General features: G+C 38.2%; 1 protein-coding gene across 1 annotated transcript in view; it reads right to left on the reverse strand.

The window, feature by feature from the left end:
- The window catches only part of LOC122816580 (cytochrome P450 3A30-like), a 336,585-nt gene that overhangs the window by 200,531 nt on the left and 111,998 nt on the right, over window positions 1-24,056 (reverse strand). Inside the window, exon 3 of the mRNA XM_044089466.1 lies at window positions 14,599-14,651. Coding sequence (XP_043945401.1) covers window positions 14,599-14,651 — 53 coding nt within the window. The remainder of the gene's footprint in view (window positions 1-14,598; window positions 14,652-24,056) is intronic.

Raw genomic sequence — 24,056 nt, forward strand, 5'->3', positions numbered from 1 at the left:
AAAGAAGGTTTGGGAGTTCCAGAGTTGGTGCAGCTCCCAGGTCACATGTCAGCTCAAAGGACTGAATAAGAAGCAGTACTGTATGTATTACAGGACTACAATCCTGTCAATGTTTACTCTGAGTGCATATGTGGTAAACTCATTATGTTTATACATGTCAGTTTGGGCTTGTAGAGGTTTTGTAGACAGTGCAGGAAAACCACTAAAACATGCAGAAGTTTTGCAAAATATATGAAAACCATATGACAAAAGAATGTACAAGGGCAATTCAGTATTTTAAAGGTAAAAGCCCACCAAAACTGACTTTAGAAGTGTTCAAATTGAATGCAAAAGCAGATGTCTTAGCTAAACAGGCAGCAAAGACAGGATAGCAGCTATATCCTGATTTAAAATCAACCTAAGCAATACAGCACGTTAGTGTAGTAAATAAGGACAGGGATATCACTGAGGACTTAGTCCGAATTCAAAGACATCAAGGTTTGGAAGAGGAGACTAGTCAATGTATGATTGAAGGGGACCCACCTAGAGAATTCTAGGTTTATCTCACTGCAAAAGGATTAAAATTACCTTATGTGCCATATCAGCTAGCAAAACAGTTAAAAAATACAATCATCAAGTGCTAGGACATGCAGGTATTGAAAAGTTATGACCAGTTGTCAAAGAAAAGTATTGAATCCAGCTTTAAAAAGGTGTGTAGGTTAGTTTCAGAAGAATGCTTAATCTGTTTACAGGTTAATGCCAAAAGTAAAAAGCCTCAGTTACACAGGGTCATGCCAGCAGATGGACCATGGTATGCGGTTCAGATAGACTATGCAGGACCAACTGCTAAGGCAACTGCAGAAGCTTTATGGAAAAACATTTTTTGCCATTGCGAATTGCCATGGGTTATCGAGTCTGATAACGGGCCACAATTTGTCAGTCAGCTAATCAAACAAATGTGTAATTTGTTAGGAATACAACAAAGATTTCATGTACCCTACCATCCGCAGTCCAATGGAATAGTTGAGAGAATGAAAAGAACCATTAAGGAAAGACTAAAAAAGGCATGTTTAGAAAAAGGATGGGACTGGGTGCAACATTTACCAGGAATTTTGTTAGGGGTAAGAGCTACCCCAAACAGCAATACAGGGATTTCACCATTTGAAATGACAGGCAGGAGAATGCCCGCACAATTACCTTTTGATCCAAAAATTGGACATAACAGACCTTTGTTAGAGGTGGCACAACATCAAAAATGGTTAAAAGACCTCACAGAACAGTGTGATTACTTGGCAAGGGAGCAAGCATTCCATTTATACAAAAAGGTCCCCATAATGCCACAGGAACAACACCTTCCCTCTGGAACAAAAGTATTCATTAAAATGTTCCAAAAGGATGGTCCATGGGATAGAAATTGATGAGGACCTTTCGAAGTAATGGAACACATAGGGCCTTTAGTCTATAAAGTCAAACAGAGTAAGAAAAACAAAATGTTACTAGTTCACAGGGATCAAATCAGAGTCATTGTTTTTAGTGATCTGCAGCAAAATGCATCACCTTTAAAAGGAGGGGGAGCAGACGCTCAATAAAGTTTATGTTTCTGTTTTCTAGAAACAACGTACAAGACTGAATGCCAAGCATTGTGCAAAGTTTGTTGAAAGTACTCCCAAAGAGGTTGTTAGGGCAAACCTGTTTTAATAAAAATGACAAACGTGATTGTTATTGTAATTATTGTACTCAGTGGACTCCTTTTGGTAGAATGCCAAATGGAGGGAATCAGGGTTGTTTATTACAATGTTTCACGAATAAGGCTTGTTTGGGAAAATGCTACACAAAATAAAACACAAGACATTTTCAGTTGTAGAAAGCACACAGCATGTACCTTTGGGAGGATAGCATTTAACACAAATATAACGGCATGGTTAGTTGAACAAGGTCAGGCATACATACTGACAAACATTTCAATAAACAGCTCTGTCTCTTATTAGATGCTGTATATTACCTCCTAAAGATGTAACAGTTCTGACAAGGGAAGGCATCATGCAAAAAATGTCACAGGGTGTAGACAATAACACAAAAATAAGAATAAACAACAGGGGAAAAAAGGGTATGATTTCTACCAATACTCTATTTGTATAAACAACACAGTAATACAAGAAAAAGGGCCATTGGTTGGAATACTTACCAGGATAGTGGACAACATACTTGATAGTTTACAAAGTCCATTGAACAAGTAGGAGAAACAGACAAATGCAGGTTCTGAAAAACAGAACTGAAAACAGTTGCACATCTTGTTGCCGGACCCCACCTTGATGGGACTGCTCCATATCCGCAAGTCAAGCTCCACTCAAGTAACCCACACTTGTACTCTCAATCTGGTCTGTGACAGGACAGATTTGTGTCCCAGAGACTCCCCCATCTATGGAATAGACTCTCTCCACATCAAGAAGAGTACCTCATTATCCCTTTTTAAGCGCAACCTGGATAACTGGATGGGATTCCACTCGTGTCCCTGCTGGACAGGGGCATCAGGTGCTGATTTGTCTAAACACGGGCTAAACTCTTGGCTAGGCTTATAAGGGCCTCAGGGCCAATAGCCCAGTAACCTCCTATGATCCTATGATGCTACGGACATAATGCACTAATGGTAGAGGGCCTATATACTGAAAGGCGTAATGTGGCAAGACTGTTGCATTGGGGATGGTGCAAACATTACAATATTGAAGAAAAGCATTGGAAACTCTACAAAGCATTCTAGAAAATGATGAACTTAATATCACATGGGGTCACCCATAACCAACAGTTCAAAAAACAGAAGTGAGAAAACGACATATAGTAGTCCATATAAAGAAGTTAACAGTAGCATTGATAAGTGAAATTGCTACACACAGTGATTATAGGGTCTTGCATACAGAGAGACACAAAGTTATAAAATACCAGGATTTGCAAACAGAAATGAGGGAATGTGAAAGAAGGATCCCCAGACAGTTATAATAGTAGTAGGAGCAATGGATCTCATAAAAAAAGAATTTACAATCATATCTAGATATGCTACTGGTACATGTAACTCCATATGAACTGAATGTTCTAGGCACATTGTGGGTGCTGCAAAGAGCACTTTTGGCTAACATGAAAGACTGAAACAATACTAATTTCATGAATTTTAATTATACTTTGATGTAGGAATGGGATACATTCAAATCATAGTATTAGAAACCCAAGGGACTTGGAGAAATTAAACCAGCTAAGAAATTTCTTACAAACCCAGTTAGAAGAATTCTAGCCAACAAATATCTTTTACCTTCTCTTCTTTAAAGATCTCGCAAGTTGACCAATGTACTATCCACTTTAAAACCCAAACTTGAGCAATGCTTTAATAAAACTGCATGATTTGCATTCAGTCAAGCCTTACATACCCATCACTGTTCTGTACTTTAATCATTAAACTGGCTTGAATTAACCCATTGACTAGTATTCACACAATTATTGGTAGCACATAAAATATTACACAACCCTTCTTCCTACCCAGCTATCAGTAACATCCTCTACCACTGTCATCTAAATCAACCCCTTAGCTCAACTGTCCAACTACTAACTGGAATTTATAAACCAAAGAAATCTATATGGCACAGCATATTTCCAACTATATAGCCAAATTGTGGAACTCCATACTGATCTATATCAGGTCATTCCCTACATTCATTCATTTAAGCCTTTACTAAAATAATTCCCTTCCAGGTTTTGGCTCTGTGTTCGTACACCAGGCTAATGGCAAAATTGCTCTTTTTATATGTCCTCATATTCTTTATGCTAACTCCCTTATTTAATCTGCCTCAAACTAATATTTCAAATTCCCCTTTTAGCGTGTATTGGCCTACAACTCTCTACTGCTTCACCACCCTACTGTTTGACATGGTCATCCAAATATTTGGTCTCTTGGCTGACCTGTTGAGGGAAAACTTTTACCTTCTGCCACCAATGCTACCATTTTTTCCCTTTAATTTTCATATTCATTTTGCATTTATCTATTTTTCTTTTTCTTTTCATACTTATTTACCTCAAATGTATTTATCTTGTATAATTTCTATAGATTTGCTTGATGTTTATATTCTTCTGTTATCATTGTATATTTAATTGTCAGTGATATTGATCTACTGTTGTAATTTGTATTATGTGGAGTTTTTCTCCTCAGGCCTCTATTGAAAATGGGTTTTTGCCCATTTGGAGTTTTTCAGTAAACAAATGTCAATAAATAAAAAAATAACAAGCTGGAAAAGGAACCTAGTAGTTTTCTGAATTGGATACCAGGAAAAAGATATAAAAGAAAAACTTATATAAATGTCATTGTAGCAACTGTAAGGTAAGAATAAAACTACTTGAAAATGTTAAACAACTTACAAGACTCTTTAATAGATGCCATATCTTTTAGTAATTAATTTTCTTGTCATCAGAGACTCAATAGTGAGACACATGGATGTCCCACTCACCAGGCTGCATACCTCTCAACCGCACTGAATTCATTGGTGTTTACCAGTTTTGAGGGCAAAATAATGGGATGCCACGAATTCTCAAGTGGGCCCTTTAATTCCCGATTTTTTTTTTGTTACAACTTAAAATTTATGGCTGACATCACCATGCATCACCAGCCTACAGGGATGTCCGTGATGACATCAGCTTCATTGGATTTGGTCAGATTTTGAACTCTTTCGAAGGGAATGTAGCAGCAATGGCAGCTGAGCAAATTTAAGTTTCAGTCTGCTCAGCACCCACCCACATGCCGCAGCCTGCAGGTCAGGATGAGAAATGGGCTTCCAAGTAAGAAAACAGGCCCAGCTAAGCAATTCTGGCCATTCTGTGGATACACTAGTTTACACTTGGTATGCCCTCCCTATGTGTATTAATCTATATTCTTAGCTTAGCAGTGTGGCATGGCCACAAAGGTTATTTCAGCTGTCACCATCTATTTTACTGTGTGTGTATTTTATTTAAACAGACTCACTCTCACTCTTGGTGTGTTGTAGGTAGCAGCTCCTCGCAGACAGTGGTTAATTTTGGCTGTTCTGTTCTTTGTTATACTCTTGCAGGCTGTCACTCTGGCTGCTCCTTTTTGTATGTGTATAATCTATATTCTTGCAGACTCGGGATGTGTGTAGTTTATTTAAGCAGACTCAAGGTGTGTTAATCTATATTCTTGCAGGTTCTGAGTGTGTATTTTATTTAAGCAGACTCGGGCTGTGTATGTGTATATTTTATTTAAGCAGCAGACTCGGGCTGTGTGTTTTATTTAAGCAGCAGACTCAGGCTGTGTGTGTGTGTATTTTATTTAAGCAGACTTAGGATGTGTGTTTTATTTAAGCAACATAATCAGGGTGTGTGTTTTATTTAAGCAGCAAACTCAGGGTCTGTGTTTTATTTAAGGAGCAGACTGTGTGTGTGGGTGTGCATGTGTGTGTGTGTGTGTATAAAATGCCTCAGTTAGGTATAACTGGTGGATAAGGATGCTCAGTCTCAAACCCTGAACCTTAGGTACAAAGAGCAAAAGTCTAAATTCTCTAGCCATACCACCACCACTTGAGATTCAAGGAGTGAAGTCCATAGTTCTCAACTGTTCAAAGTTTTACAGAATGTCTGGAATGTTTGGCTCATACTTTTGGTCTGCTCCTCTTACAATGTGTAGTTTTCTGGCAAATCAGTGAGAAATTAATTCACTAAATAATGATAGCCATTTAAGTTTCAGTATTCCTATCTTTCAGGAAATGCATGGCAACACAAAACATTTTATTCTAGCAACTCTTCTAAGATTATACAAGCAATGTTTAAAACATGCCCCTGGTCTTGGGCCTTTGTTCCCCCAGTACATTTTGGCTTTTTCCAGATTTCTTGTGCTGCATAGTTCTTCAGGGGGAGAGAAGTTTAGTGCTGCTTGTGCTACTAAAAACACAAACAGACTTGGCATAACAGGTAGAATACTTGCTTTTGATGCAGAAGGCTGTGGGTTCTACTCCCACAGTATGTAGATAGATTGCTGATACTGGTTGATGCTCCAGTCCAGAGAATGTCCTCTTTGGTGGAGATAGCTAGCAACTATGAACCTGTTTTCAGTTTGCCATCCATTCCCTACTGCAATATTACTAACTTATCATTTTTTTAATGTAACATAGGCAATTTATTCCTCAAGGGCAACAGGCACTTTATTTGTAGATGAAAGAATGGAATACAAAGCTGTTTGCTAGCAGCAGCCTCTTCATTAGTTACAGATCTCTTTAATGTGGAACTATTTAGATGACTTTTACTTCTGCATAGATTGTGCATATTTACTGATACTGGTAGATTGAAGAAGTTTGAGTAGACTTTTATGATGGAAATGTTCTGAACTGGGCAGTATTTATGATGGCAATGTTCTGAATTGGGCAGTTTTGTCATTATTGTTTCATGCATTTTGTTTCATTGCTTACTGGAAAACTGTTCAAAATAATAAATTTAAAAAGTGCTCTAACAAGTGTGCTGTATTATACAAGGAATATAATTTAATACAATCAGGAAGGTGCATCAAAAAACACATGTATGTTTAATACAGCCCAAAGGTAATCGTTTATCTACCACTGGCCAGATACATTTTCTTTTAAAGTGGGTTCCAATGAATGTGAGTTTCAAGAGCAGAGAAGTTTTAATGCCAAGTCTATTTTCATTGTGAGACTGTATTGCTTTGTTTAGCAGGTGTCTATTAGTGTCTGTGCTATAAAATGTAAAATAAAATTAAATGAAATCTAAATAATCATTGTAGAAGTAAAGCACTATGCACATTACAGTGTTTATGGTAAATGGGGTGAAATAGCCAAGTAATGGGACATTGGAATGGCTGCAGGGGGGAGGGCTGTATGGGGGGCCCCATTTGACTGTGATTTTGTAAGGGGGGAAGGGCGGCATACTGAAAGACAGCCCTGGTCAGCACAAACTCTAGCTATGCTACTGATCAGTAGGCCATGGAGAATGACTTTTGGAGGTCCTAGCAACCTATAATATTCTTTTGCTAAGATTAGAATATTGCCTACTATTAAATTCCCTATTTTTACCACAAAACCCACATACTACAAGTCACCAGAAACAAAATCCTAAGGTTCATCATCTTCTCCCTTCCCAGTGAACATCACTGCTACACATTTAAAAAAATGGTTACATTTACTACATGGTCTGGGGCCATATTTTAGTTGTCTGATCTTCAGTTTGTGTTTGAAAGTTGGTATCCCACAATTCCATTGGAGTGGGTGGGGTTACATAATTATGTATGCAAATATAATGATAATCAGCATACAGATTTGTATCTATTTTTCATGGGCCTTTATCCAGATTTTTGATGTTTCCAGGTTGAGAGGTATGCCAGGCTGTGCAAGGAGAAAGTCAAGATCAACTCCCTGTCCAGTGCCGGGATTCATCAAATCATGCATGCACTCAGGTCTCTCAGCAACAAGTACCGTTATGACTCTGTCATCATTCATGCTGGTTTGAATGACCTGAGATGTACCTCACTGGACTATATGAAGACAGACATGGTTGAGCTCTCTTGAGTATGTGCCCCAGGCAGGTATGTCCCTAGCCTTGAGCAGCATACTACCCTCATCTAGAATGATGCCACAGTATAAACAAAAAATTATTGATTTCAATAATAATAATAACAATAATTGGATCAGCTTTTGGTGTCATTCAAAGGAGATCCAGTTCCTGTCAGCCTGGGAAGCCGTGGTCGACAAACCTTGCTGCTTTGCTAAAGATGGTTTGTATCTGGCACCACTATGTTTTCGGCTGCTGCCAAAGGCTCTTGCCTGCCCCATAGTGCCTTTTTAGGCAAGGTCTCGAAAACAACATTACCAATGTAAAATTAACCAATCAGAACAAAATAAGGGTCATGGTGCTAAATGCTAGGAGCTTAAACCAAAAACTGCACTCCCTGGAAGCACTTCTATCACTTGAAGATGTAGATGTCTGTGCAGTCACAGAAACCTGGTTTAAGGCCTCAGAGAGTACCCCGGCATTGCAAGACTACAATGTCTTCCACACCTTTAGACCACAAAATGTATATGTTTTGTTCTATATTAGAGAGAAATTCACCTCCCTTCTAGTTAGACTGTATACCACCATGGAGTTACTCCAGGTCCAGGTTACAGTGGGTACAACCCCCATTCAAGTGAAAGCTAGTTATAGAGCCTCCCTCCATGGCTCACAATGCCCAAAACCTACTTGACAAAACTGGAGACAATCCATATTTTACCAAACACACTGGTTATAGGGGATTTCAATTACCCACCATCAACTGGGAAACCTACGCTAGCACTAACTCGCTAGTGCAAAAGTTCCTTGACTATGCTAATTCAAATGCTGTGGAATGAATTGTCCATATCCCAACTAGTGAAACAAACATTCTGGATCTGGTCTTCACCAACGTGTCAAATTGATCCATTGCTGCAACTGTTGGACCCTCATTAGTTAAAACTGACCACAAATTAGTCAACTTCGAGCTGGCACTAACACCAGAACTCACAAAGGGTGAAATCAGACTAAAAAACTTCACCAAGGCAAGCTATACCCTCCTAGTTGAAGTTATTAAGGCATACCAGAAAGAATCAAAGCCAGAGCCCCAAGTAAAAACAAGCTGCCATGGTGGACATCCAGCATCAACAAACTCTAAAATAAATGCAATAAGTTGCTATCCAAGAAAATAAAGGCAGCCTAACAACTGAAAAACACCCTCCTGAGCCTCAACAGGCAAAGAAGACAACTTGTCGAATCCTACAAGGGCTCTGTTGAGAGAAACTTAGCAAGTACACCCAAGGATAACCATATGGCCTTTTACAGCTACATATGTAACCTAAAGGGTAGGAATGAAGCATGTGCAGAACTCGTGCCCAATGGTATCACACACACTGACCTCAGTGAAATAGCGAACCTGCTAGTGGATAGGTTTGGTGAAAATTTCACTCCCTTTAACCCCTCCTAACTTACAACAAACCCTTCCCCAAACTCCTCCCACCCTACATATCTGAAAAGCAGGTCCTCAAAGTCTTGTCCAAGGCAAAAAACACAGCCTCTATGGGACCAGACAACATCCCATGCTGTCTTCTAAACAGGCTAAAACATTAACTATTATCACCACCAAGCACCCTTTTCAATCATAGCTTAACCACAGGCTTTGTTCCTGCAAAATGAGAACAGCAACAGTTATTCCCTCAGCTAAGGTGGCCTAGCAACAGACCTGGGGAATTACAGACAAATAGGCCTTACCAATCTCATCTGTAAGGCCATGGAACGTATCATTATAGACCTCATAAATAAAGATATAGATGACCTCCAAACCCTGGATCCTTTGCAATTCAGCTTCGTGAAGGGCATCTCCTGCCTGTTAAATCTGGTGGATTTCTTTAAAAATGTGATCAAGGCCACTAATGAGGGCAAATCTCTGCACACAGCATACCTCAACCTGGCAAAGGCTTTTGACGCAATCCCACATTCAGGCATTACTGACAAACTTAGCAAACTGAGTGTATCCCCCTTCGTTGTAAGATGGGCTGCCAACTGTCTCACAAACCAGACACACACTGTCAAAGTGTTTGACTGCACATCAACCACCAGACCTGTTACCAGTGGGGTGCCACAGGGGTCAGTGCTGGGCCTCCTACTGTTTGGTATATACTTCTCAGAACTTCAGGTCAAGACTAAGGCATTGTGGCTAACCAAATTTGCAGATGACTGCAAACTAGGTGCAATCATTGAATCCCCAAATGTCAGTATACTCCAGGAGGGTCTCACACAGACCAATGACTATGTATTATTCATGGTCTCAAACTGAATGAAGAGAAATGCATCTTCATTCCCTTTGGCACAAACAATGTCCCCTCACACTATCAAATCAACAACAATATCCTAAGTACCCATGAAGTGATAAGAGACCTGGGATCACATGTTGACTGCGATCTTAACTTCGACCACCATGTGTCTACTGTAGTAAGGAAAGCTTTCTACATAGCACACTTGATTAGGAAAGGTATTGCCTTGAGAGCAAAAGAAGTTATAACCCCCCCCCATACTTGGCAATTATCCGGCCCATAATTGAGTATAATGCCCTGTTTGGCATGTACTGTACTAAGCACCTACAGCTATTAGAGAGACCTCAGAGGCTTCTAACAAAGAAGATCAAGGGGCTCCCGCATGTGCCTTGCACATATGGACTAAAGTCCCTACCACTATAATCTGTATCATATAGACTTCTTAGGGGAAACGTATGCCTGGCCTACAGAGCAATCCAAGACCCAAACCCAATGAACTTGTTGCATATCCGTAAATGAAATGGACTAGGACTACCCATTCCAGGGACCTAAATATGGCCTGTGAGGAACAGATTTATCTCCCAGCAATTGCTGCATCTTTGGAATAGGCTACCAGTTCATGTGAAACAGAGCACCTCTATGACACTGTTCAAAAGGAACCTGGATGCACTGTAAATTCTTACCGGGGATAAGGCACACAGCCCTCCTAGGCATGGCAGTCATCAGTAAATGCAATCTTGAGTGTTGACTAGTATTTCTATGGTATTACATTGGGATGAAACGGCTAGGCTTAAAATGACCTCCGGGTTGAATACCCCTATACTCCTATGAACTTCTCTTGTTCTATAATAAGCAATATTAAAACTGTACCTATCAAACAGTCTTGAAAGGTAAAATGATTGGGAGAATTTACTAAATGAAAAGTAAAATAGTTAAATATTCTATGTAGTTTGAATGCAAAAGGCATGTCAAAAATAAGGTTTGCTTCTTTGAAATCATCTATTTGATATTTGTAGCTCAGTCTGGAAAAATTCAGTTTAGCTGGAAAATTAATGAAAATTAATACCTTTTTCAACCAGATATTGGAAAAAGGAGAATGTTGTTTTGATAAGTTATATTCCATAGTAATGTTAGGAAAGAGTTTCAACTGACAGTTTTGCCATGTGAAGTTTTTTCCCTCTTGGAAATTTTAAAGATGTTTATTATATCCTGAAAATATTATAATTTGAACTATAGTAGTCTAGGAGACATAAACAGACTGCATGATGTGTTGTATACACTCTTGCATTTCTTGTCTCAAATTTGGAAGAAAATGTCCTGCATAACACCTAGAAGGCTGGTAGAGTAGTACATTTTGAGGATAATATTATTCCATCTACTTCTTGCCTCTAGGCCAATCATTTTTTTTTCTTTTATAGATGCAAGTTCTTTGGAATGCATGTGAATTTTGGATGTAATATTTGAAATATTTTCCTGACAGTTTGGAATGTTTGTCTCATGTTCCACAGTTTCAAAAACTAATTCAGCAAATGTAATGTTAATAGTATTGAGTTGTGCAGGCATTTCTCCACAGCTACATATAATGGCTGTAATGTTTCTTTTAGTTCAGTGATAGGAAGATTACTAACAGAAGTGCATTTTCTGAAATAGGTAATTTTCTGTATTCTTTTCATATTCTTTTTCTGAATATTATGCCTTTTCGGATAGTGTCTTTCACTGGTGTTGAAAATGAACAAAGTTTTGCCTTTGTGATTAACGATTCCACCTCCTCGTCAAATTTGCAAATGATAGGCTACAGGTTTGCTCTGTTTTGAGAGAACAGGAAGAAGAAAGAAATTTTGAATGTAACAACAGATAATAGTAAAATATTTTCCAAGTATTGTCCGTCAAAGAAATCACTGAAACATTGTAAAGATAACCAACAAATCAGGAGAAGACTCAGAGCTACAAAATATGCATTGAGAAAGAGTTTTGTTAGGTTTGAAAGCTTTGCATGTGTTTGTGATGATAGGAGGTACTACCAGCACAGCTAGCTGGAATTCTGTAAATAATTATGTCATTTGTGAATATCAAACTGATTCATACAAGATGCTTGCATTACAAAAGTATTAGAACTGTATGTCATGTGTATATCAAACTAATTTGTACAGATGTTTGTGTTGAAAATGTATTTGTAAAGTGCTTTTGTTTAAAATGTAAAAACAGTGTGCCTTACTGGAGAGAACAGAAATGTACATGCTGTATTGTAACTGTTTAAATGTATATGCTTTAATAAAGGAAACTGGCAGACAGGAGACTAACTTCAGTCTAGCAAACTTTAAAATATCTCTGAAATTAAATGACTTTATGGGCTAGGCCATAAAGATGCTATCTCACAGGTTTTAATGTAGCCAGAGACACAAAGTCTGTACTAGGATGTTTTCTGTATTGTCTTTGGAGTGAACTAATTACTACTCTGGAAGAATGGAGGTATGAAATTATTTTATGACTTTCAGTACCTGCCACAGATCTGAGCAAAAGCCCTTGTGTTTGTGTGTGTGTGTGTGTGTGTGTGTGTGTGTGTGTGTGTGTGTGTTTTTACAGGTAGGTACTAAATCCTGCCAGCTTCCAGCAATGGGGGCTTTGCATTGGAACTAGAAGTCAAATGACCAGAAGTGATGTCATTCTGCAAGCTATCCCAGAAGTACTATTTTAGATATTATTTTGAGAAGTCTCTGAGTGAGACAGAGTATTCTACTTGGGGCCTGAATAGAGAAACTGCTCATGCATTTCATCCTGTCTTGCCCAAGTAAGTGATTAGGGAATAGTATAATTCTCTTAGATTCAGTCAGGAATATAGTGAAGCTTAGTTTAGATATTGTTTTTTTCTTTGTATGAATCTGTCCTTCAATGTTATTTTAAATATTTCCTGTGATTCTGAAATCTGTCACTGTGGATAGATATTTACTATTGTCTTGTTCTTTGATTTATTACCAGATATATTTAAACCTTTCATTACATCTGTTCTTTGTAGAGATATTTATGTTTTGAGAGTATTTGCATATTTATTCGGTGACAATGTGTGGGCCACTCCCAATAACCTTGCTCTTGGTCAAACTACCATTTGTATTAGTATTAATATTACATAGTAAAATTGGAGACACTTTGTTAAGGGCCTTAAAGTAGCTGGTGAGGGGTTCTGGTGGCAGTGATAACTACCTTATAGTCTGGGCAAAAGGGGTCATAGCTAGTAAACCTGTGCCAGCCTTTCCAAGGTGTGTGTGTGTGTGTGTGTGTGTGTGTGTGTGTGTGTGTGTGTGTGTGTGTGTGTGTGTGTGTGTGCAAATCAAATCTCAAAGAGTGAATGTGTCAGCTACTTGGGCAGGGACACAAAGCACTGGGTGGACACAGAGAGTGTTGGAGGACTTGGCTTACATCCCTGGCTAGAGACTCAATTCTATAGCTGTGCCAGTGGGGAGTCCTATTGGGGATCTGGAAAAAGAGAGAGGAACCAACCCCCAGACTGACTGTGTTCCCTGTTCTCTTAAGGGAAATTGTGCTTGATTGTGTTTGATGCAGAGGGCTGCATCTGGAGATACTGTGTGTCTACCTGTTATCCTCTCAGTGAACGTTCCCCACAAGTGCTAGTGGTGAGGATTGAGGCTCCTTGATTACTGGCTCAGAGGTGGAGAGTCATCACAGTGTTGTCATAAACTGCTTTGGTATTTAAGACATTTGGAGCTTTCCTTCTCATGATTCATCCAACCCATCTGTTGCTCTACAGGTGAAAGATGATCATGGAGGTTATTATCTAGGTAGTCATCATGATTTTCTATTTGCAATTAAGTCCCAGTCCCCATGGCAGCTGAAGTGCTCAGCCTGGAATACTGACATCTTGAATATGTACACTACTACTCATGCCTGACTCTGACTTCAGCTCACACTGATTGACATGCATACCATCTCATGGCTCAGTTGGTTCATAGGTTCATAAGTATATACTAAGCTAACAACCACTGGGGCCTTTGTAAGCCTAGCCATGCAACCCACATGTATCCCATGAGTTATTGTGCCTTAAAGGTCATTTTAAGGGGTGTATGTTAGTTAGGGAACAATTTAGGGGTGATACAGAACTCAGTATAACACCCAATCTGCACTGGGTAACAGAACAATAATGACTCAGGCTGATCTCTACTCTCCTTGGGATGGGCAAGCCTTCATTTGTTGCCCACTCTGACCATTTTCATCAGCTCCTTTACTACCTAGGTTGCTAGTCAGTCCTGGGTTATCTGGAACATCCCTCTGTCTCTCTGTGTCATGGTATTGACTTCATACTATTAATGTTTAACAGTGACACACAGTTCAGAACATAAGAACTGAAATTTGAATTATTATGAGGATATGTCCAGAGACACATAATTTACTAGATATGAATAGTACAGTTGAAAATTTATTGTCCTGGTTACTTTATTAGCATCACTTCACCTTAGATACTATACATTTTCGAGTTCCACATGAAACTCTGTCAAAAATGTTTAAACTATGTGAAACAACAATAGTTATGTTTCATTCATCCAATACAACAAATGTATCACATATGAACTGGAAGGTGGCAAATTAAAGAATATTTCAAAGATTATGTTTACAGACAGAAAGTTCATACAAAAGACATTAGCAGTGTTGCATGAAAGGTGCAGAGCTCACAGGAATGCTAGAGAAAATAACTTATAAGAGGCCTTAATAATAACAGTACTACAGTGAAGTTATAATTTTGTAATATACATCATAGCTGCCCATGTAGACAAGTTACAAGAATACTCACCCCCATATTTGGCCATATTTCTGCATGCATTCCAAGTCAAAATTGAAGAAGCCCTGTAAAACATTTCAACATAGTTATTAACATTTTGGCACAATGGCTGTTGAAATATTGTTAAATATGCGGTTTCTACTGAAATTATGTTTACTGTGCTGTTTTAATATGTGTGATATATTAACTATTTATTATGGCACAAACTGATGATGTATACACCATAACAAGGCTAGCCATCTGGTGGTGTGAGCACTCTCTGTAGATAATGGTCACTGTTGATATGACATCCCAACCGGATATGCAAAAATGGGGAAAAGGGTGTTATGGATCGCTGGATAGATGGAAACTGGTGAAGTGCATATGACACATATGGCAGGAAAATCTGTAACAACAGACCTTAATTTGAATTCTCTGTCAGCTGCTGTCAAAAGCAGGGTGTGAGAACAAAAACTGCAGAAATGTTTGCCTGTGGATGAACTCAAATAGAAGCCTGGAACTTGCCTATAGAACATCAGGACTATCAAAAACTATATAAGAATGAATGAATGAAAGAAAGAAAGAAAGATAGAACTGCTAGTTAGTGATAGTGTGTCTCCTGAAATACGAGCCATAGAATTTAATAACTGGCCCTTTAACGCTAGCAAAATGGTAAAAGTACAAATTTCTGATGTAGAGCATGTTTGACAGTCATGATCAGACCTAAAAGTAAACAGTAAAAATAAATGATGGGCATTTTAGCTGTTCAGAGGTTCAAAGGGGTACTCCCAAATAATTTATATAAATGGTCTTCTCAGAGTAATCCTAAGAATAATGAAATTGGTTGCATTAATTGAGGAATTACTAGCTAATGAAATCCTGTTTAGAACTACAAACCTAAGCCTGTTAAATTTTCAAATGTCTGCGAACACCCAGAAGCTGGAAACAGTATGATTCATATGTGGGAACAGGGGAGACATTGCTAAAAGTACTTTTACATTAGTAATGCTATAACTAACAAGACTTTGATTTAAACCAACCTGCTGGTAATGGAAATGGAACTGGAAATGCTGTGTCTTTCAAAAATGTGATCTCTAACCAATATATTGCTAATGAAACTGTATCAATATAATGTGATAAAATAATTGTTAGAAAACGTAATCAACACATTGTCTCTGTGAAACTACTACATCAGTCAAATATGCAGTCCTGGTGGATGAAAAGAAATATATTGGATTACAAGATTCTGGAAACATGGTTAAACTTTTAAGGACCCTTATGTCTGCAAACATAAAACATACAGCAAGAGAAAGGTGGAAGTAGCAAGAAGTTATGTATTCACCATAACGTTCAATGTATGTAGTCCATCTCACCTCACATTCTTACCCGTGGGTTCGGAGCAGAATGTCAGCTCCGTCTCGGCCAAAACTTTTCTAGCTCGAAGTCTTTCTATTGGCTGGGCTAAGATGGTATCCCATGCTGCACTGCTCTATATCCCCAGATCTAGTTTGCTGTGAACACCAGCACTCATTCTCCATGTATAACAACACCCAAGGAAAGGAAGAACAAACCAAGAATGAAGGGAGCTCTGAAACCAGAACTAACCTCCAGATCCTCCAGGACGGGGGAAGGTGGGGGGGTAAGTAAGAATGTGAGGCGAGATGGACTACATACATCGAACGTTATGGTGAGTACATAACTTCTTGATGTTATGTAGTCCAATCTCGCCTACATTCTTACCCGTGGGACAGCGGGATGTATGGGCTGTGTCTAAAGGTTAAAGTGGGACGTCTGGACTTTGTCCAAAATTTAAGGTGGGATATATGGGCTGTGTCTAAAGGTTAAGGTGGGATATATGAGCTATGTCCAAAGGTTAAGGTGGGATGTATTGGCTGTGTCCAAAGATTAAGGTGGGATATATGGGCTATGTCCAAAAGTTAAGGTGGGATGTAAGGGTTTGTGTCCAAAGGTTAAAGTAGGATGTATGGGCTGTGTCTAAAGGTTAAGGTGGGATGTATGGGCCGTGTCCAAAGTTTAAGGTGGGTTGCATGGGCAGTGTGTAAAGGGTATGGTGGCATGTATGGGCTGTGTCCAAAGGTTAAGGTGGGATGTATGGGTTGTGTCCAATGGGTTGTGTCCAAAGGTTAAGATGGGCTGTATGGGCTGTGTAGAAGGAAAGCAGGTAAATAGTTGTTAGATTTTGAAAGAAGGATAGAAGAATCCTAATAGATTATTTCAGTGAGCCAAATGAGGATGATCGCAAGGTCAGGATTTCTTTGAGACTCTAGGGAGAAAGAGGGGGTGATGGCACAGGTAGTGTTGGTGAGACTTCAGCTACCTAAAACGAATGTTTCATTCTTTACAACCCATGTTTCTCCTTGAGATCCCCTAGCTGCAATGCAAACTAACTACTTGAAATATCTTCCACCTTAACTCAACTCCCTTCTAGTTCATTTTACATTTGATAAAATAATATATATATATATATATATTTTAAAATCTTCCACCTTAACTCAACTCCCATCTAGTTCATTTTAAATTTGATAAAATAATATATATTTTTTGCCTCTGTACTATTTGTGCTAGAATTGAAAATACATGCAGTTAATTTAAAGTAGAGCTAAATAATGTAATAAAATCCATATAAAATATATGTGTTAATTAAATAGGATATTACCATGTGTGGGAAGCAAAAAGATTCTTGGTTAGTATTATATCTAAAATGGCACCATCCCTAGTTGGAATCCAGTCTGTTTGCTTTGAGTTGTTTTGAGTAGCATAGTCAATTAATATTTGGATATGTTCATCTGTTGTTGAGTAGTTTGCCAATTCAGTATATAGGTAGTTAAAATATCACATGATGATTGTGTTTTCATTGATTTAGTCAGGAAAAGCTCATGCTCTGTGCAGACATTATAACATTGAGTTGTATAGTGTTATATTCAGTATCAGTAAATTTTAGTTCCGAGTTGTTTTCTTGGTTTCTCTATGCCCAAACCTCCATCCTGCCAGCAGTTCCTGCTCATGGCCCCAGTCTACGCCAGGGTCACATAGTGGGAGTGCTACGAACATGTCCACCAAACCTCCTGTCCTGAGAAAAGCAAGCACAATAATCCTCATTGTTTCTCTTTCAGCCTCACCTCAGCTCCTCCAGAGACCTGGCCACTAACTGAACCAGGGCCATCTGGGTCAAAGCCAGCCTTCATCCAACTAACCTGTGGAGCTGACCAAGTATTGAACCTTTAATACAGCTCTTGCTAGTTACAGATTCCTGAAATGGCAACCTACTCTAATTTCAAGACCATAACTTGAATCCCTTAAATGTGAACACATAAAGTGAGTCATGTTTCTGCAACAGCAGTACATTCTTTGAAGATATACAAGTATCTGGTAAGCATCTCTTCTTCTGTCTAAACATAGCTGATCTGTGTATCTATAACTGCATCCAGTAATGCTGTAGACCTATAAGCTACTTGTATGCACTGAAATAACAGAAATACATTGAAACTTACATAGCATAATGATAGGATGCAGCTTTTTAATATTATATTATAAGATGTAATTTGTAAATGTAGGAAAAATGTTCTTTACAGTAAAGGGAATATTGCATAATTAGCTGTATGTGAAAAAAGCACGTTTCTTTATGGCAGTGCTTTTGGGTACAGTGAGTTATATGATCCTGCAGTCAGATTCAGCTTTCAATAAAGCTTCATTGTGTAAGCAGTTGGTATCTAATGCTTCTTACAATGCATATCCTAAACCAGTGCACATAGTGGACCCCATTGCTCTACCTCTAAGTAAGGAAAAAAATATGTATAAAAAAATGATTCAGGACCAGATTCAACAGTATACACAAATGATTGGTTCTGACATTAGAATAATCTGAAAACTTAAAAAAATAAGTATACAGCTTCTATATGTAATTTACAATTAACAACAGTATATAATTGCTCAATCTAAAGATCTAAACCTCATCTGTGGCATAAACAAAACATGTTGGAGGGACATGTATGTGTCTCAGAGATTACCCCTTCTCTGGAGCAGACTTCCCATTCATGTGAAACAGAGCTCTTCTGTAAGACTATTAAAACACAGTTTAGACAAATGGATAGGAAATCACAAATTCACACCTGGCATGTTACTTATGGACAAGGATAGCTTGTAGATGCTCTAAGACACAGGCATATACCAAAGCCATTCTAGTCCTTCGGCATGGATTTATATTATTTTTTTTAAATCAATCGTGTACTTCATACCAAATTTGATCTTAGATAAGAAAACTTTAGGATTTTATTATATATAAATAAATAGCTAGCACCCTAATCAGCCTGCCAGCCTGTACCTGGAACAGCAGGCCTAAAAGGACGGTTTGATACGTTTTTATGTATTTTCAGCAGAGTTAAAATGGTTTTCTATAACTAAATAAAGGCATCATTAAGTACAGGTAAAAAATGACATTTGTAGGTCATAAAGAGCAGCTGATACATAATGCTTCACAACTAATACTTGTTTACTGTAAATACAGTCACAACCTTCAACATACTAAAGACAATGTCAGCATAACAGGACTTGTCCAAATCTGCACTGTATCCTCCTTTGCAATATAAATATTGTCATCAGAAATCAACGTATTTAATGCTACACCTGCAGCTTTATCTACATTATAATTTTTTTCTTACAGAAGGTTTGCTCAAGCAATAGGTCTCCAAGTTCGTGTTCACACATTTCCTTGAAAGGGCTGATGAGTAGATTTCCAATAAGAATAAACACATTTGTTTTTGCAGCTAGTAAAATTGCTGCAGTTAGTGTAGCCTTTGAATAATAACATCATGTTTGCTGTCTGTGTACTTTCTTTGAATTTAGTAGTCTGACAATGGGTGGCAATGATTTTTTTTGTCAGGCACTGGTACATAAAGTTAAATGTTTTGCAAGAAAAAAAATATAATGTTTTTAGGTTTAAAAGAGTGCAAATGAACAGTAGGTGAGATTACAAATATTTGTTTTCAGCCTGTCTTAAAAGCTCCGGACAGTAATTGGAATTTACTGCTGAAGAAAGAAACTGAGTTGAGGTGTGCAGATATAGTTCGAAGAAAAAAGTATTTTAAATAAAACTGGAAGATACTGATGTCTGAAAAAGACATTAAGATTGTCATACTTAAACAGCCCAACCCTATTTATAAATATGCCACTGATTAAAAGAAATATTTAACAGTGCATCATTTAGATATAATGTTTTGTTTTCACCAAGTGTTTTTTTTTTGTATGCATTGTATTTTTTGTAGGTATGTTAATGTTACTTTTTTCACCCAGTTACCAAATGAAAGTTTGAGTTTAAAATTTTTAACTGGCTGCAGTTCTGGCAATGAGGTGTACTTTACTTTTGCTTCTATATAGGTAAAATAGTGCAGAAATTAAAGGATAAAATAGGGGATAATTTGCGTGGCATTAGGCAATATAATGAGACTGTGGTACATATGTTAAGAATGAGGTAGAGGCATGGGAATATAGGTGGCAGATCAGGTTGAATATTTTTATTCTACCACAGGTCTCAATCTAAGATACTAGTGTGGAACACAGATCATAGCGATATGTGACAGTCAAAATGCGGAACACCCTATTTTTGCACTGCTCATAAAGTGTACCATGGCCATGGCCATGTTCTTTCAATCACACCGTGCATTATTTAAGTATTTAATAATGTCCACACACACACACACACACACACACACACACACACACACACACACACACACACACACACACACACACACACACACACACACACACACACATATGAATAGCAAATGCAGCCACTTCCTTGACTGTGTATTCAGATGCTATAGCACAATTGAATGAAGAGAAGCACAAATAATAGCAATACAATTCCAAGATCAAAGTATCACTGGAGGGCTCACTGGAGGCAAACAGGGAGCTTGGATCCTGGACACAATGGGCAAAACTTAAAATCCTGTTGTCTATGATGTACTGTTGTAACCATAGCTTTGCTAATATCTGTAATGTTACTTACTGAATGTGTAGTGTAGCCCGATACATACTTTTGTCACTATAAGACAAACTAACAGTATTTGTAATTTATGTAATTTATGTATGATGTTTATAACAGTGGAACTTTTCTTCCCACACCACCACCAAAAATAAACAAATAAGACAAATGTATGTAACTTCTTTTAAGGACTATCACTGTAAACCTCACAACTCTTGAACTATATCACTGCCATAATCCTTGATTAATTTATGTGTGTTTACCCAAGTAAGATACTTTTTTTTTAAATGTTTAAATTAAATGATTTCTTATGCCTATATTATGCAAGGAATTCCCATATATTTTGTTTCTATTTTATTGGACCAGCCTGTTTTGATTATTGTTTGTGTTTATTTCATTATTTATTAATGTTTATTTTAGAGCTAGATGAACTGGATATAGTAATAAAAATAAAGAAAAAATGGGTCCCTATCCATCCATCTATCCATCCATAAATATATGTATACAGGTCCCTATCATAACAATGATATCCTATAACACTGAAAACTCATAAGGTTGAACCCATTTCACTGAAAACTCATAGCACTGAAAAGTATAAAAGTGTATAGAATTGTGTAGAATGTATGCAATGGTATCATTTCTTACCACAAGAGTTATTAGGGAAGTGAGTTTAGCACAGTTTGTGTGAATTGCGATGGTCGGCCTCATGCTCTGTATTTTCTACTGATTCACTGCCATTGTGTTTTTTATCCTTTTCTCCACGTTTGTGTAATTATGGAGTTAGTATATATAAGTAAGGGGTGGGGGGAAATTCCCCCATATGGGGGAGGGTGCAGGAAGGCTTGCTCCCTGTAAAAATATGTTTTCAGTATATATTTCTTGTGGAGAATGTTTTCAGTGTTATGAGTTTTCGGTTTTATAAGTTTTCAGTGTTATGACACAGAGGAAACCCACTATACCACAATATAAATATAAATGTATGTGTGTGTGTGTGTGTGTGTGTGTGTGTGTGGTGTAAAGTCTGGGATAGGTTCTATCCCATGGAACAGTAAGTGGCGTGGACATTAAGTGAACACAGTATACTTTGTATTGTGCTTCACTTAACGTCCTTCTGTACAACGGATCATTGCATTTACATCCGCTTAGTACAATATGGACGTAAATGTGGTTGGACATTGTGTGGAAGGACATTAAGTGGTGCACGCACACAAATATATAAATTTACATTTATATTGTGTTACAGTGCCCCACAGTGACTGTTGTGAGGCATGTACAGCCTGCAGTTTTGGGGCCATCTGGGAGGACAATCCAACAACCCAAACCTACAGGAATACCCTCTTCATATAACAAACGGGAACCAGAAACAAGATCACAGAATATGTTGGCCTCTCTTGTGCAGACAAGCAGAGATCTGGAGATACACTCACAGGCTGTGGTCTGTTGACAGAGAAGAGTTGTTTTCCACCTAGACAACTGAGGTCTGCTAACAAAGATCAAGTACTATTAACAAAAGAAAAAAAAATTACAAAGACTCTCTCTCTATTCTGCATATGTTGCCAAAATATGAAATACTATTCCATAAGAAGTAAAATCTGAATCCAGTAGAAAACTTTCACAAACAGATGTAAAACTATCCAGATTCTCATGAAACTGCCACTATATTAAGTGAGGCTGCACACAAGTTTGCAATATTCCTTTCAGCATGCCCTTATTTCCATTAAAGACAATATCTTATGTGTAAGTATAGACCTTAACAAGCAGTATTACACTCCTCTTGACTCCCATATCTCATCTTATCTCTCTTCTACCTGCTATACTTGTTAACAAATAATTCTTTACTTCAGAAGCAATCTACCCCACAATCTGTACCTGCAAACTCATACACTGACATACTGTGTGGTAAGACTTGTACACATTGCTTAATTTCTTGAAACGTATATGTCCATTTCTTCTCTCCTTACTAGTCACTGTCTTCATTGCACTAAGATGCAATACCACCATACTATTTAAAACAAATGTTTGTGATCTTTCCAACCCAGTGGTATAAATGGATAATGTCCTAATTTTGCCCCGGAGACCTAATTTTGTTTAGAAACTCCAGCCCTACCTGTCTGCTAAAACATTCTAAACTCCTTACCCTCCCATACTTATCACTTCATAGTTTAGTCTGCTGCAAATCCTCCTTCTTCCTACATATCTCCTACTCCCCCTACAGGTCGTTTCACTTAAATTTAATTTCAACTCTCTAACAGGTCCAACAACTTACCTTTCCTAGTTCCTTATCCACTCCTCAACTCCATCCCAATCCTACTTCCCCACCTTAGGCCATGGCTTTTGCAACCCTCTCCATTTTCCTCTTGCCTCCATTACATCTCCTCCTCTATCTTACATCTTGTACTACTCCGTTACCACCTGTCCATACAGATCCCACTAATCCCTATACTAACTGCTTCTCATCTCTGCAGTACTCCATTACAATCTCCTCCTCTATCTTACATCTTGTACTACTCCATTACCACCTGTCCATACAGATCCCACTAATCCCCATACTAACTGTTTCTCATCTCTGCAGTACTCTATTACAATCTCCTCCTCTATCTTACATCTTGTACTACTCCATTACCACCTGTCCATACAGATCCCACTAATCCCCATACTAACTGCTTCTCATCTCTGCAGTACTCTATTACAGTCTCCTCCTCTATCTTACATCTTGTACTACTCCATTACCACCTGTCCATACAGATCCCACTAATCCCCATACTAACTGACTCCGTTACCACCTGTCCATACAGATCCCACTAATCCCCATACTAACTGCTTCTCATCTCTGCAGTAGTCTATTACATTCTCTGCCTCTATCTTTTCCATGAACATCCCTCTGCCTAAAATCAAACCCCCCCACCACTCTCTAGCACCTACAACCAAGACTAAGTATTTGACTTACAATCCATTTAATTTCAAACATTACCAACTTCATGTAACCCTGCTTCTATCAGGAGACATACATCCAAATCCTGGGCCCATCCATCACTCCACCATGCATAACTCTACCTCTCCCTACTTAATAAACTCATCCTCTCCAAACAAACATATTTCCTTTTACTCTATGAACACCTGTAGTATTCTAAACAAAGTTAGTGAAATCCATGCCTGGATAGCCTTCCACACCCCTGATGTCATCTCTCTAATAGAGACTTGGCTAAAACCACAAACATCTGATAAAGACATTCTCCCCCTGGTTATAATATACTCCGCATAGCTTGCCAAAACAAAAAAGGGGGTGGTGTAGCCATCTTCCACTCCAACCACCTCACCATTACAAGTATTATAAAACCTATCCCATCCTTTTCTCCTGCTGAACTACTTACAGCTAACCTTAAAATCAATGACCACACCACTATCACAGTAGCAGCCATCTATATTCCTCCAGGAGACAACACTCCTCTGCTTGAAAATATTCTTTCATACTTTTCTCAGCACATCC

The sequence above is a fragment of the Protopterus annectens genome, chromosome 12.part0 (genome assembly GCF_019279795.1).
Source record: "Protopterus annectens isolate FY-2018-M chromosome 12.part0, PAN1.0, whole genome shotgun sequence".
NCBI classification, from domain to species: domain Eukaryota; kingdom Metazoa; phylum Chordata; order Ceratodontiformes; family Protopteridae; genus Protopterus; species Protopterus annectens.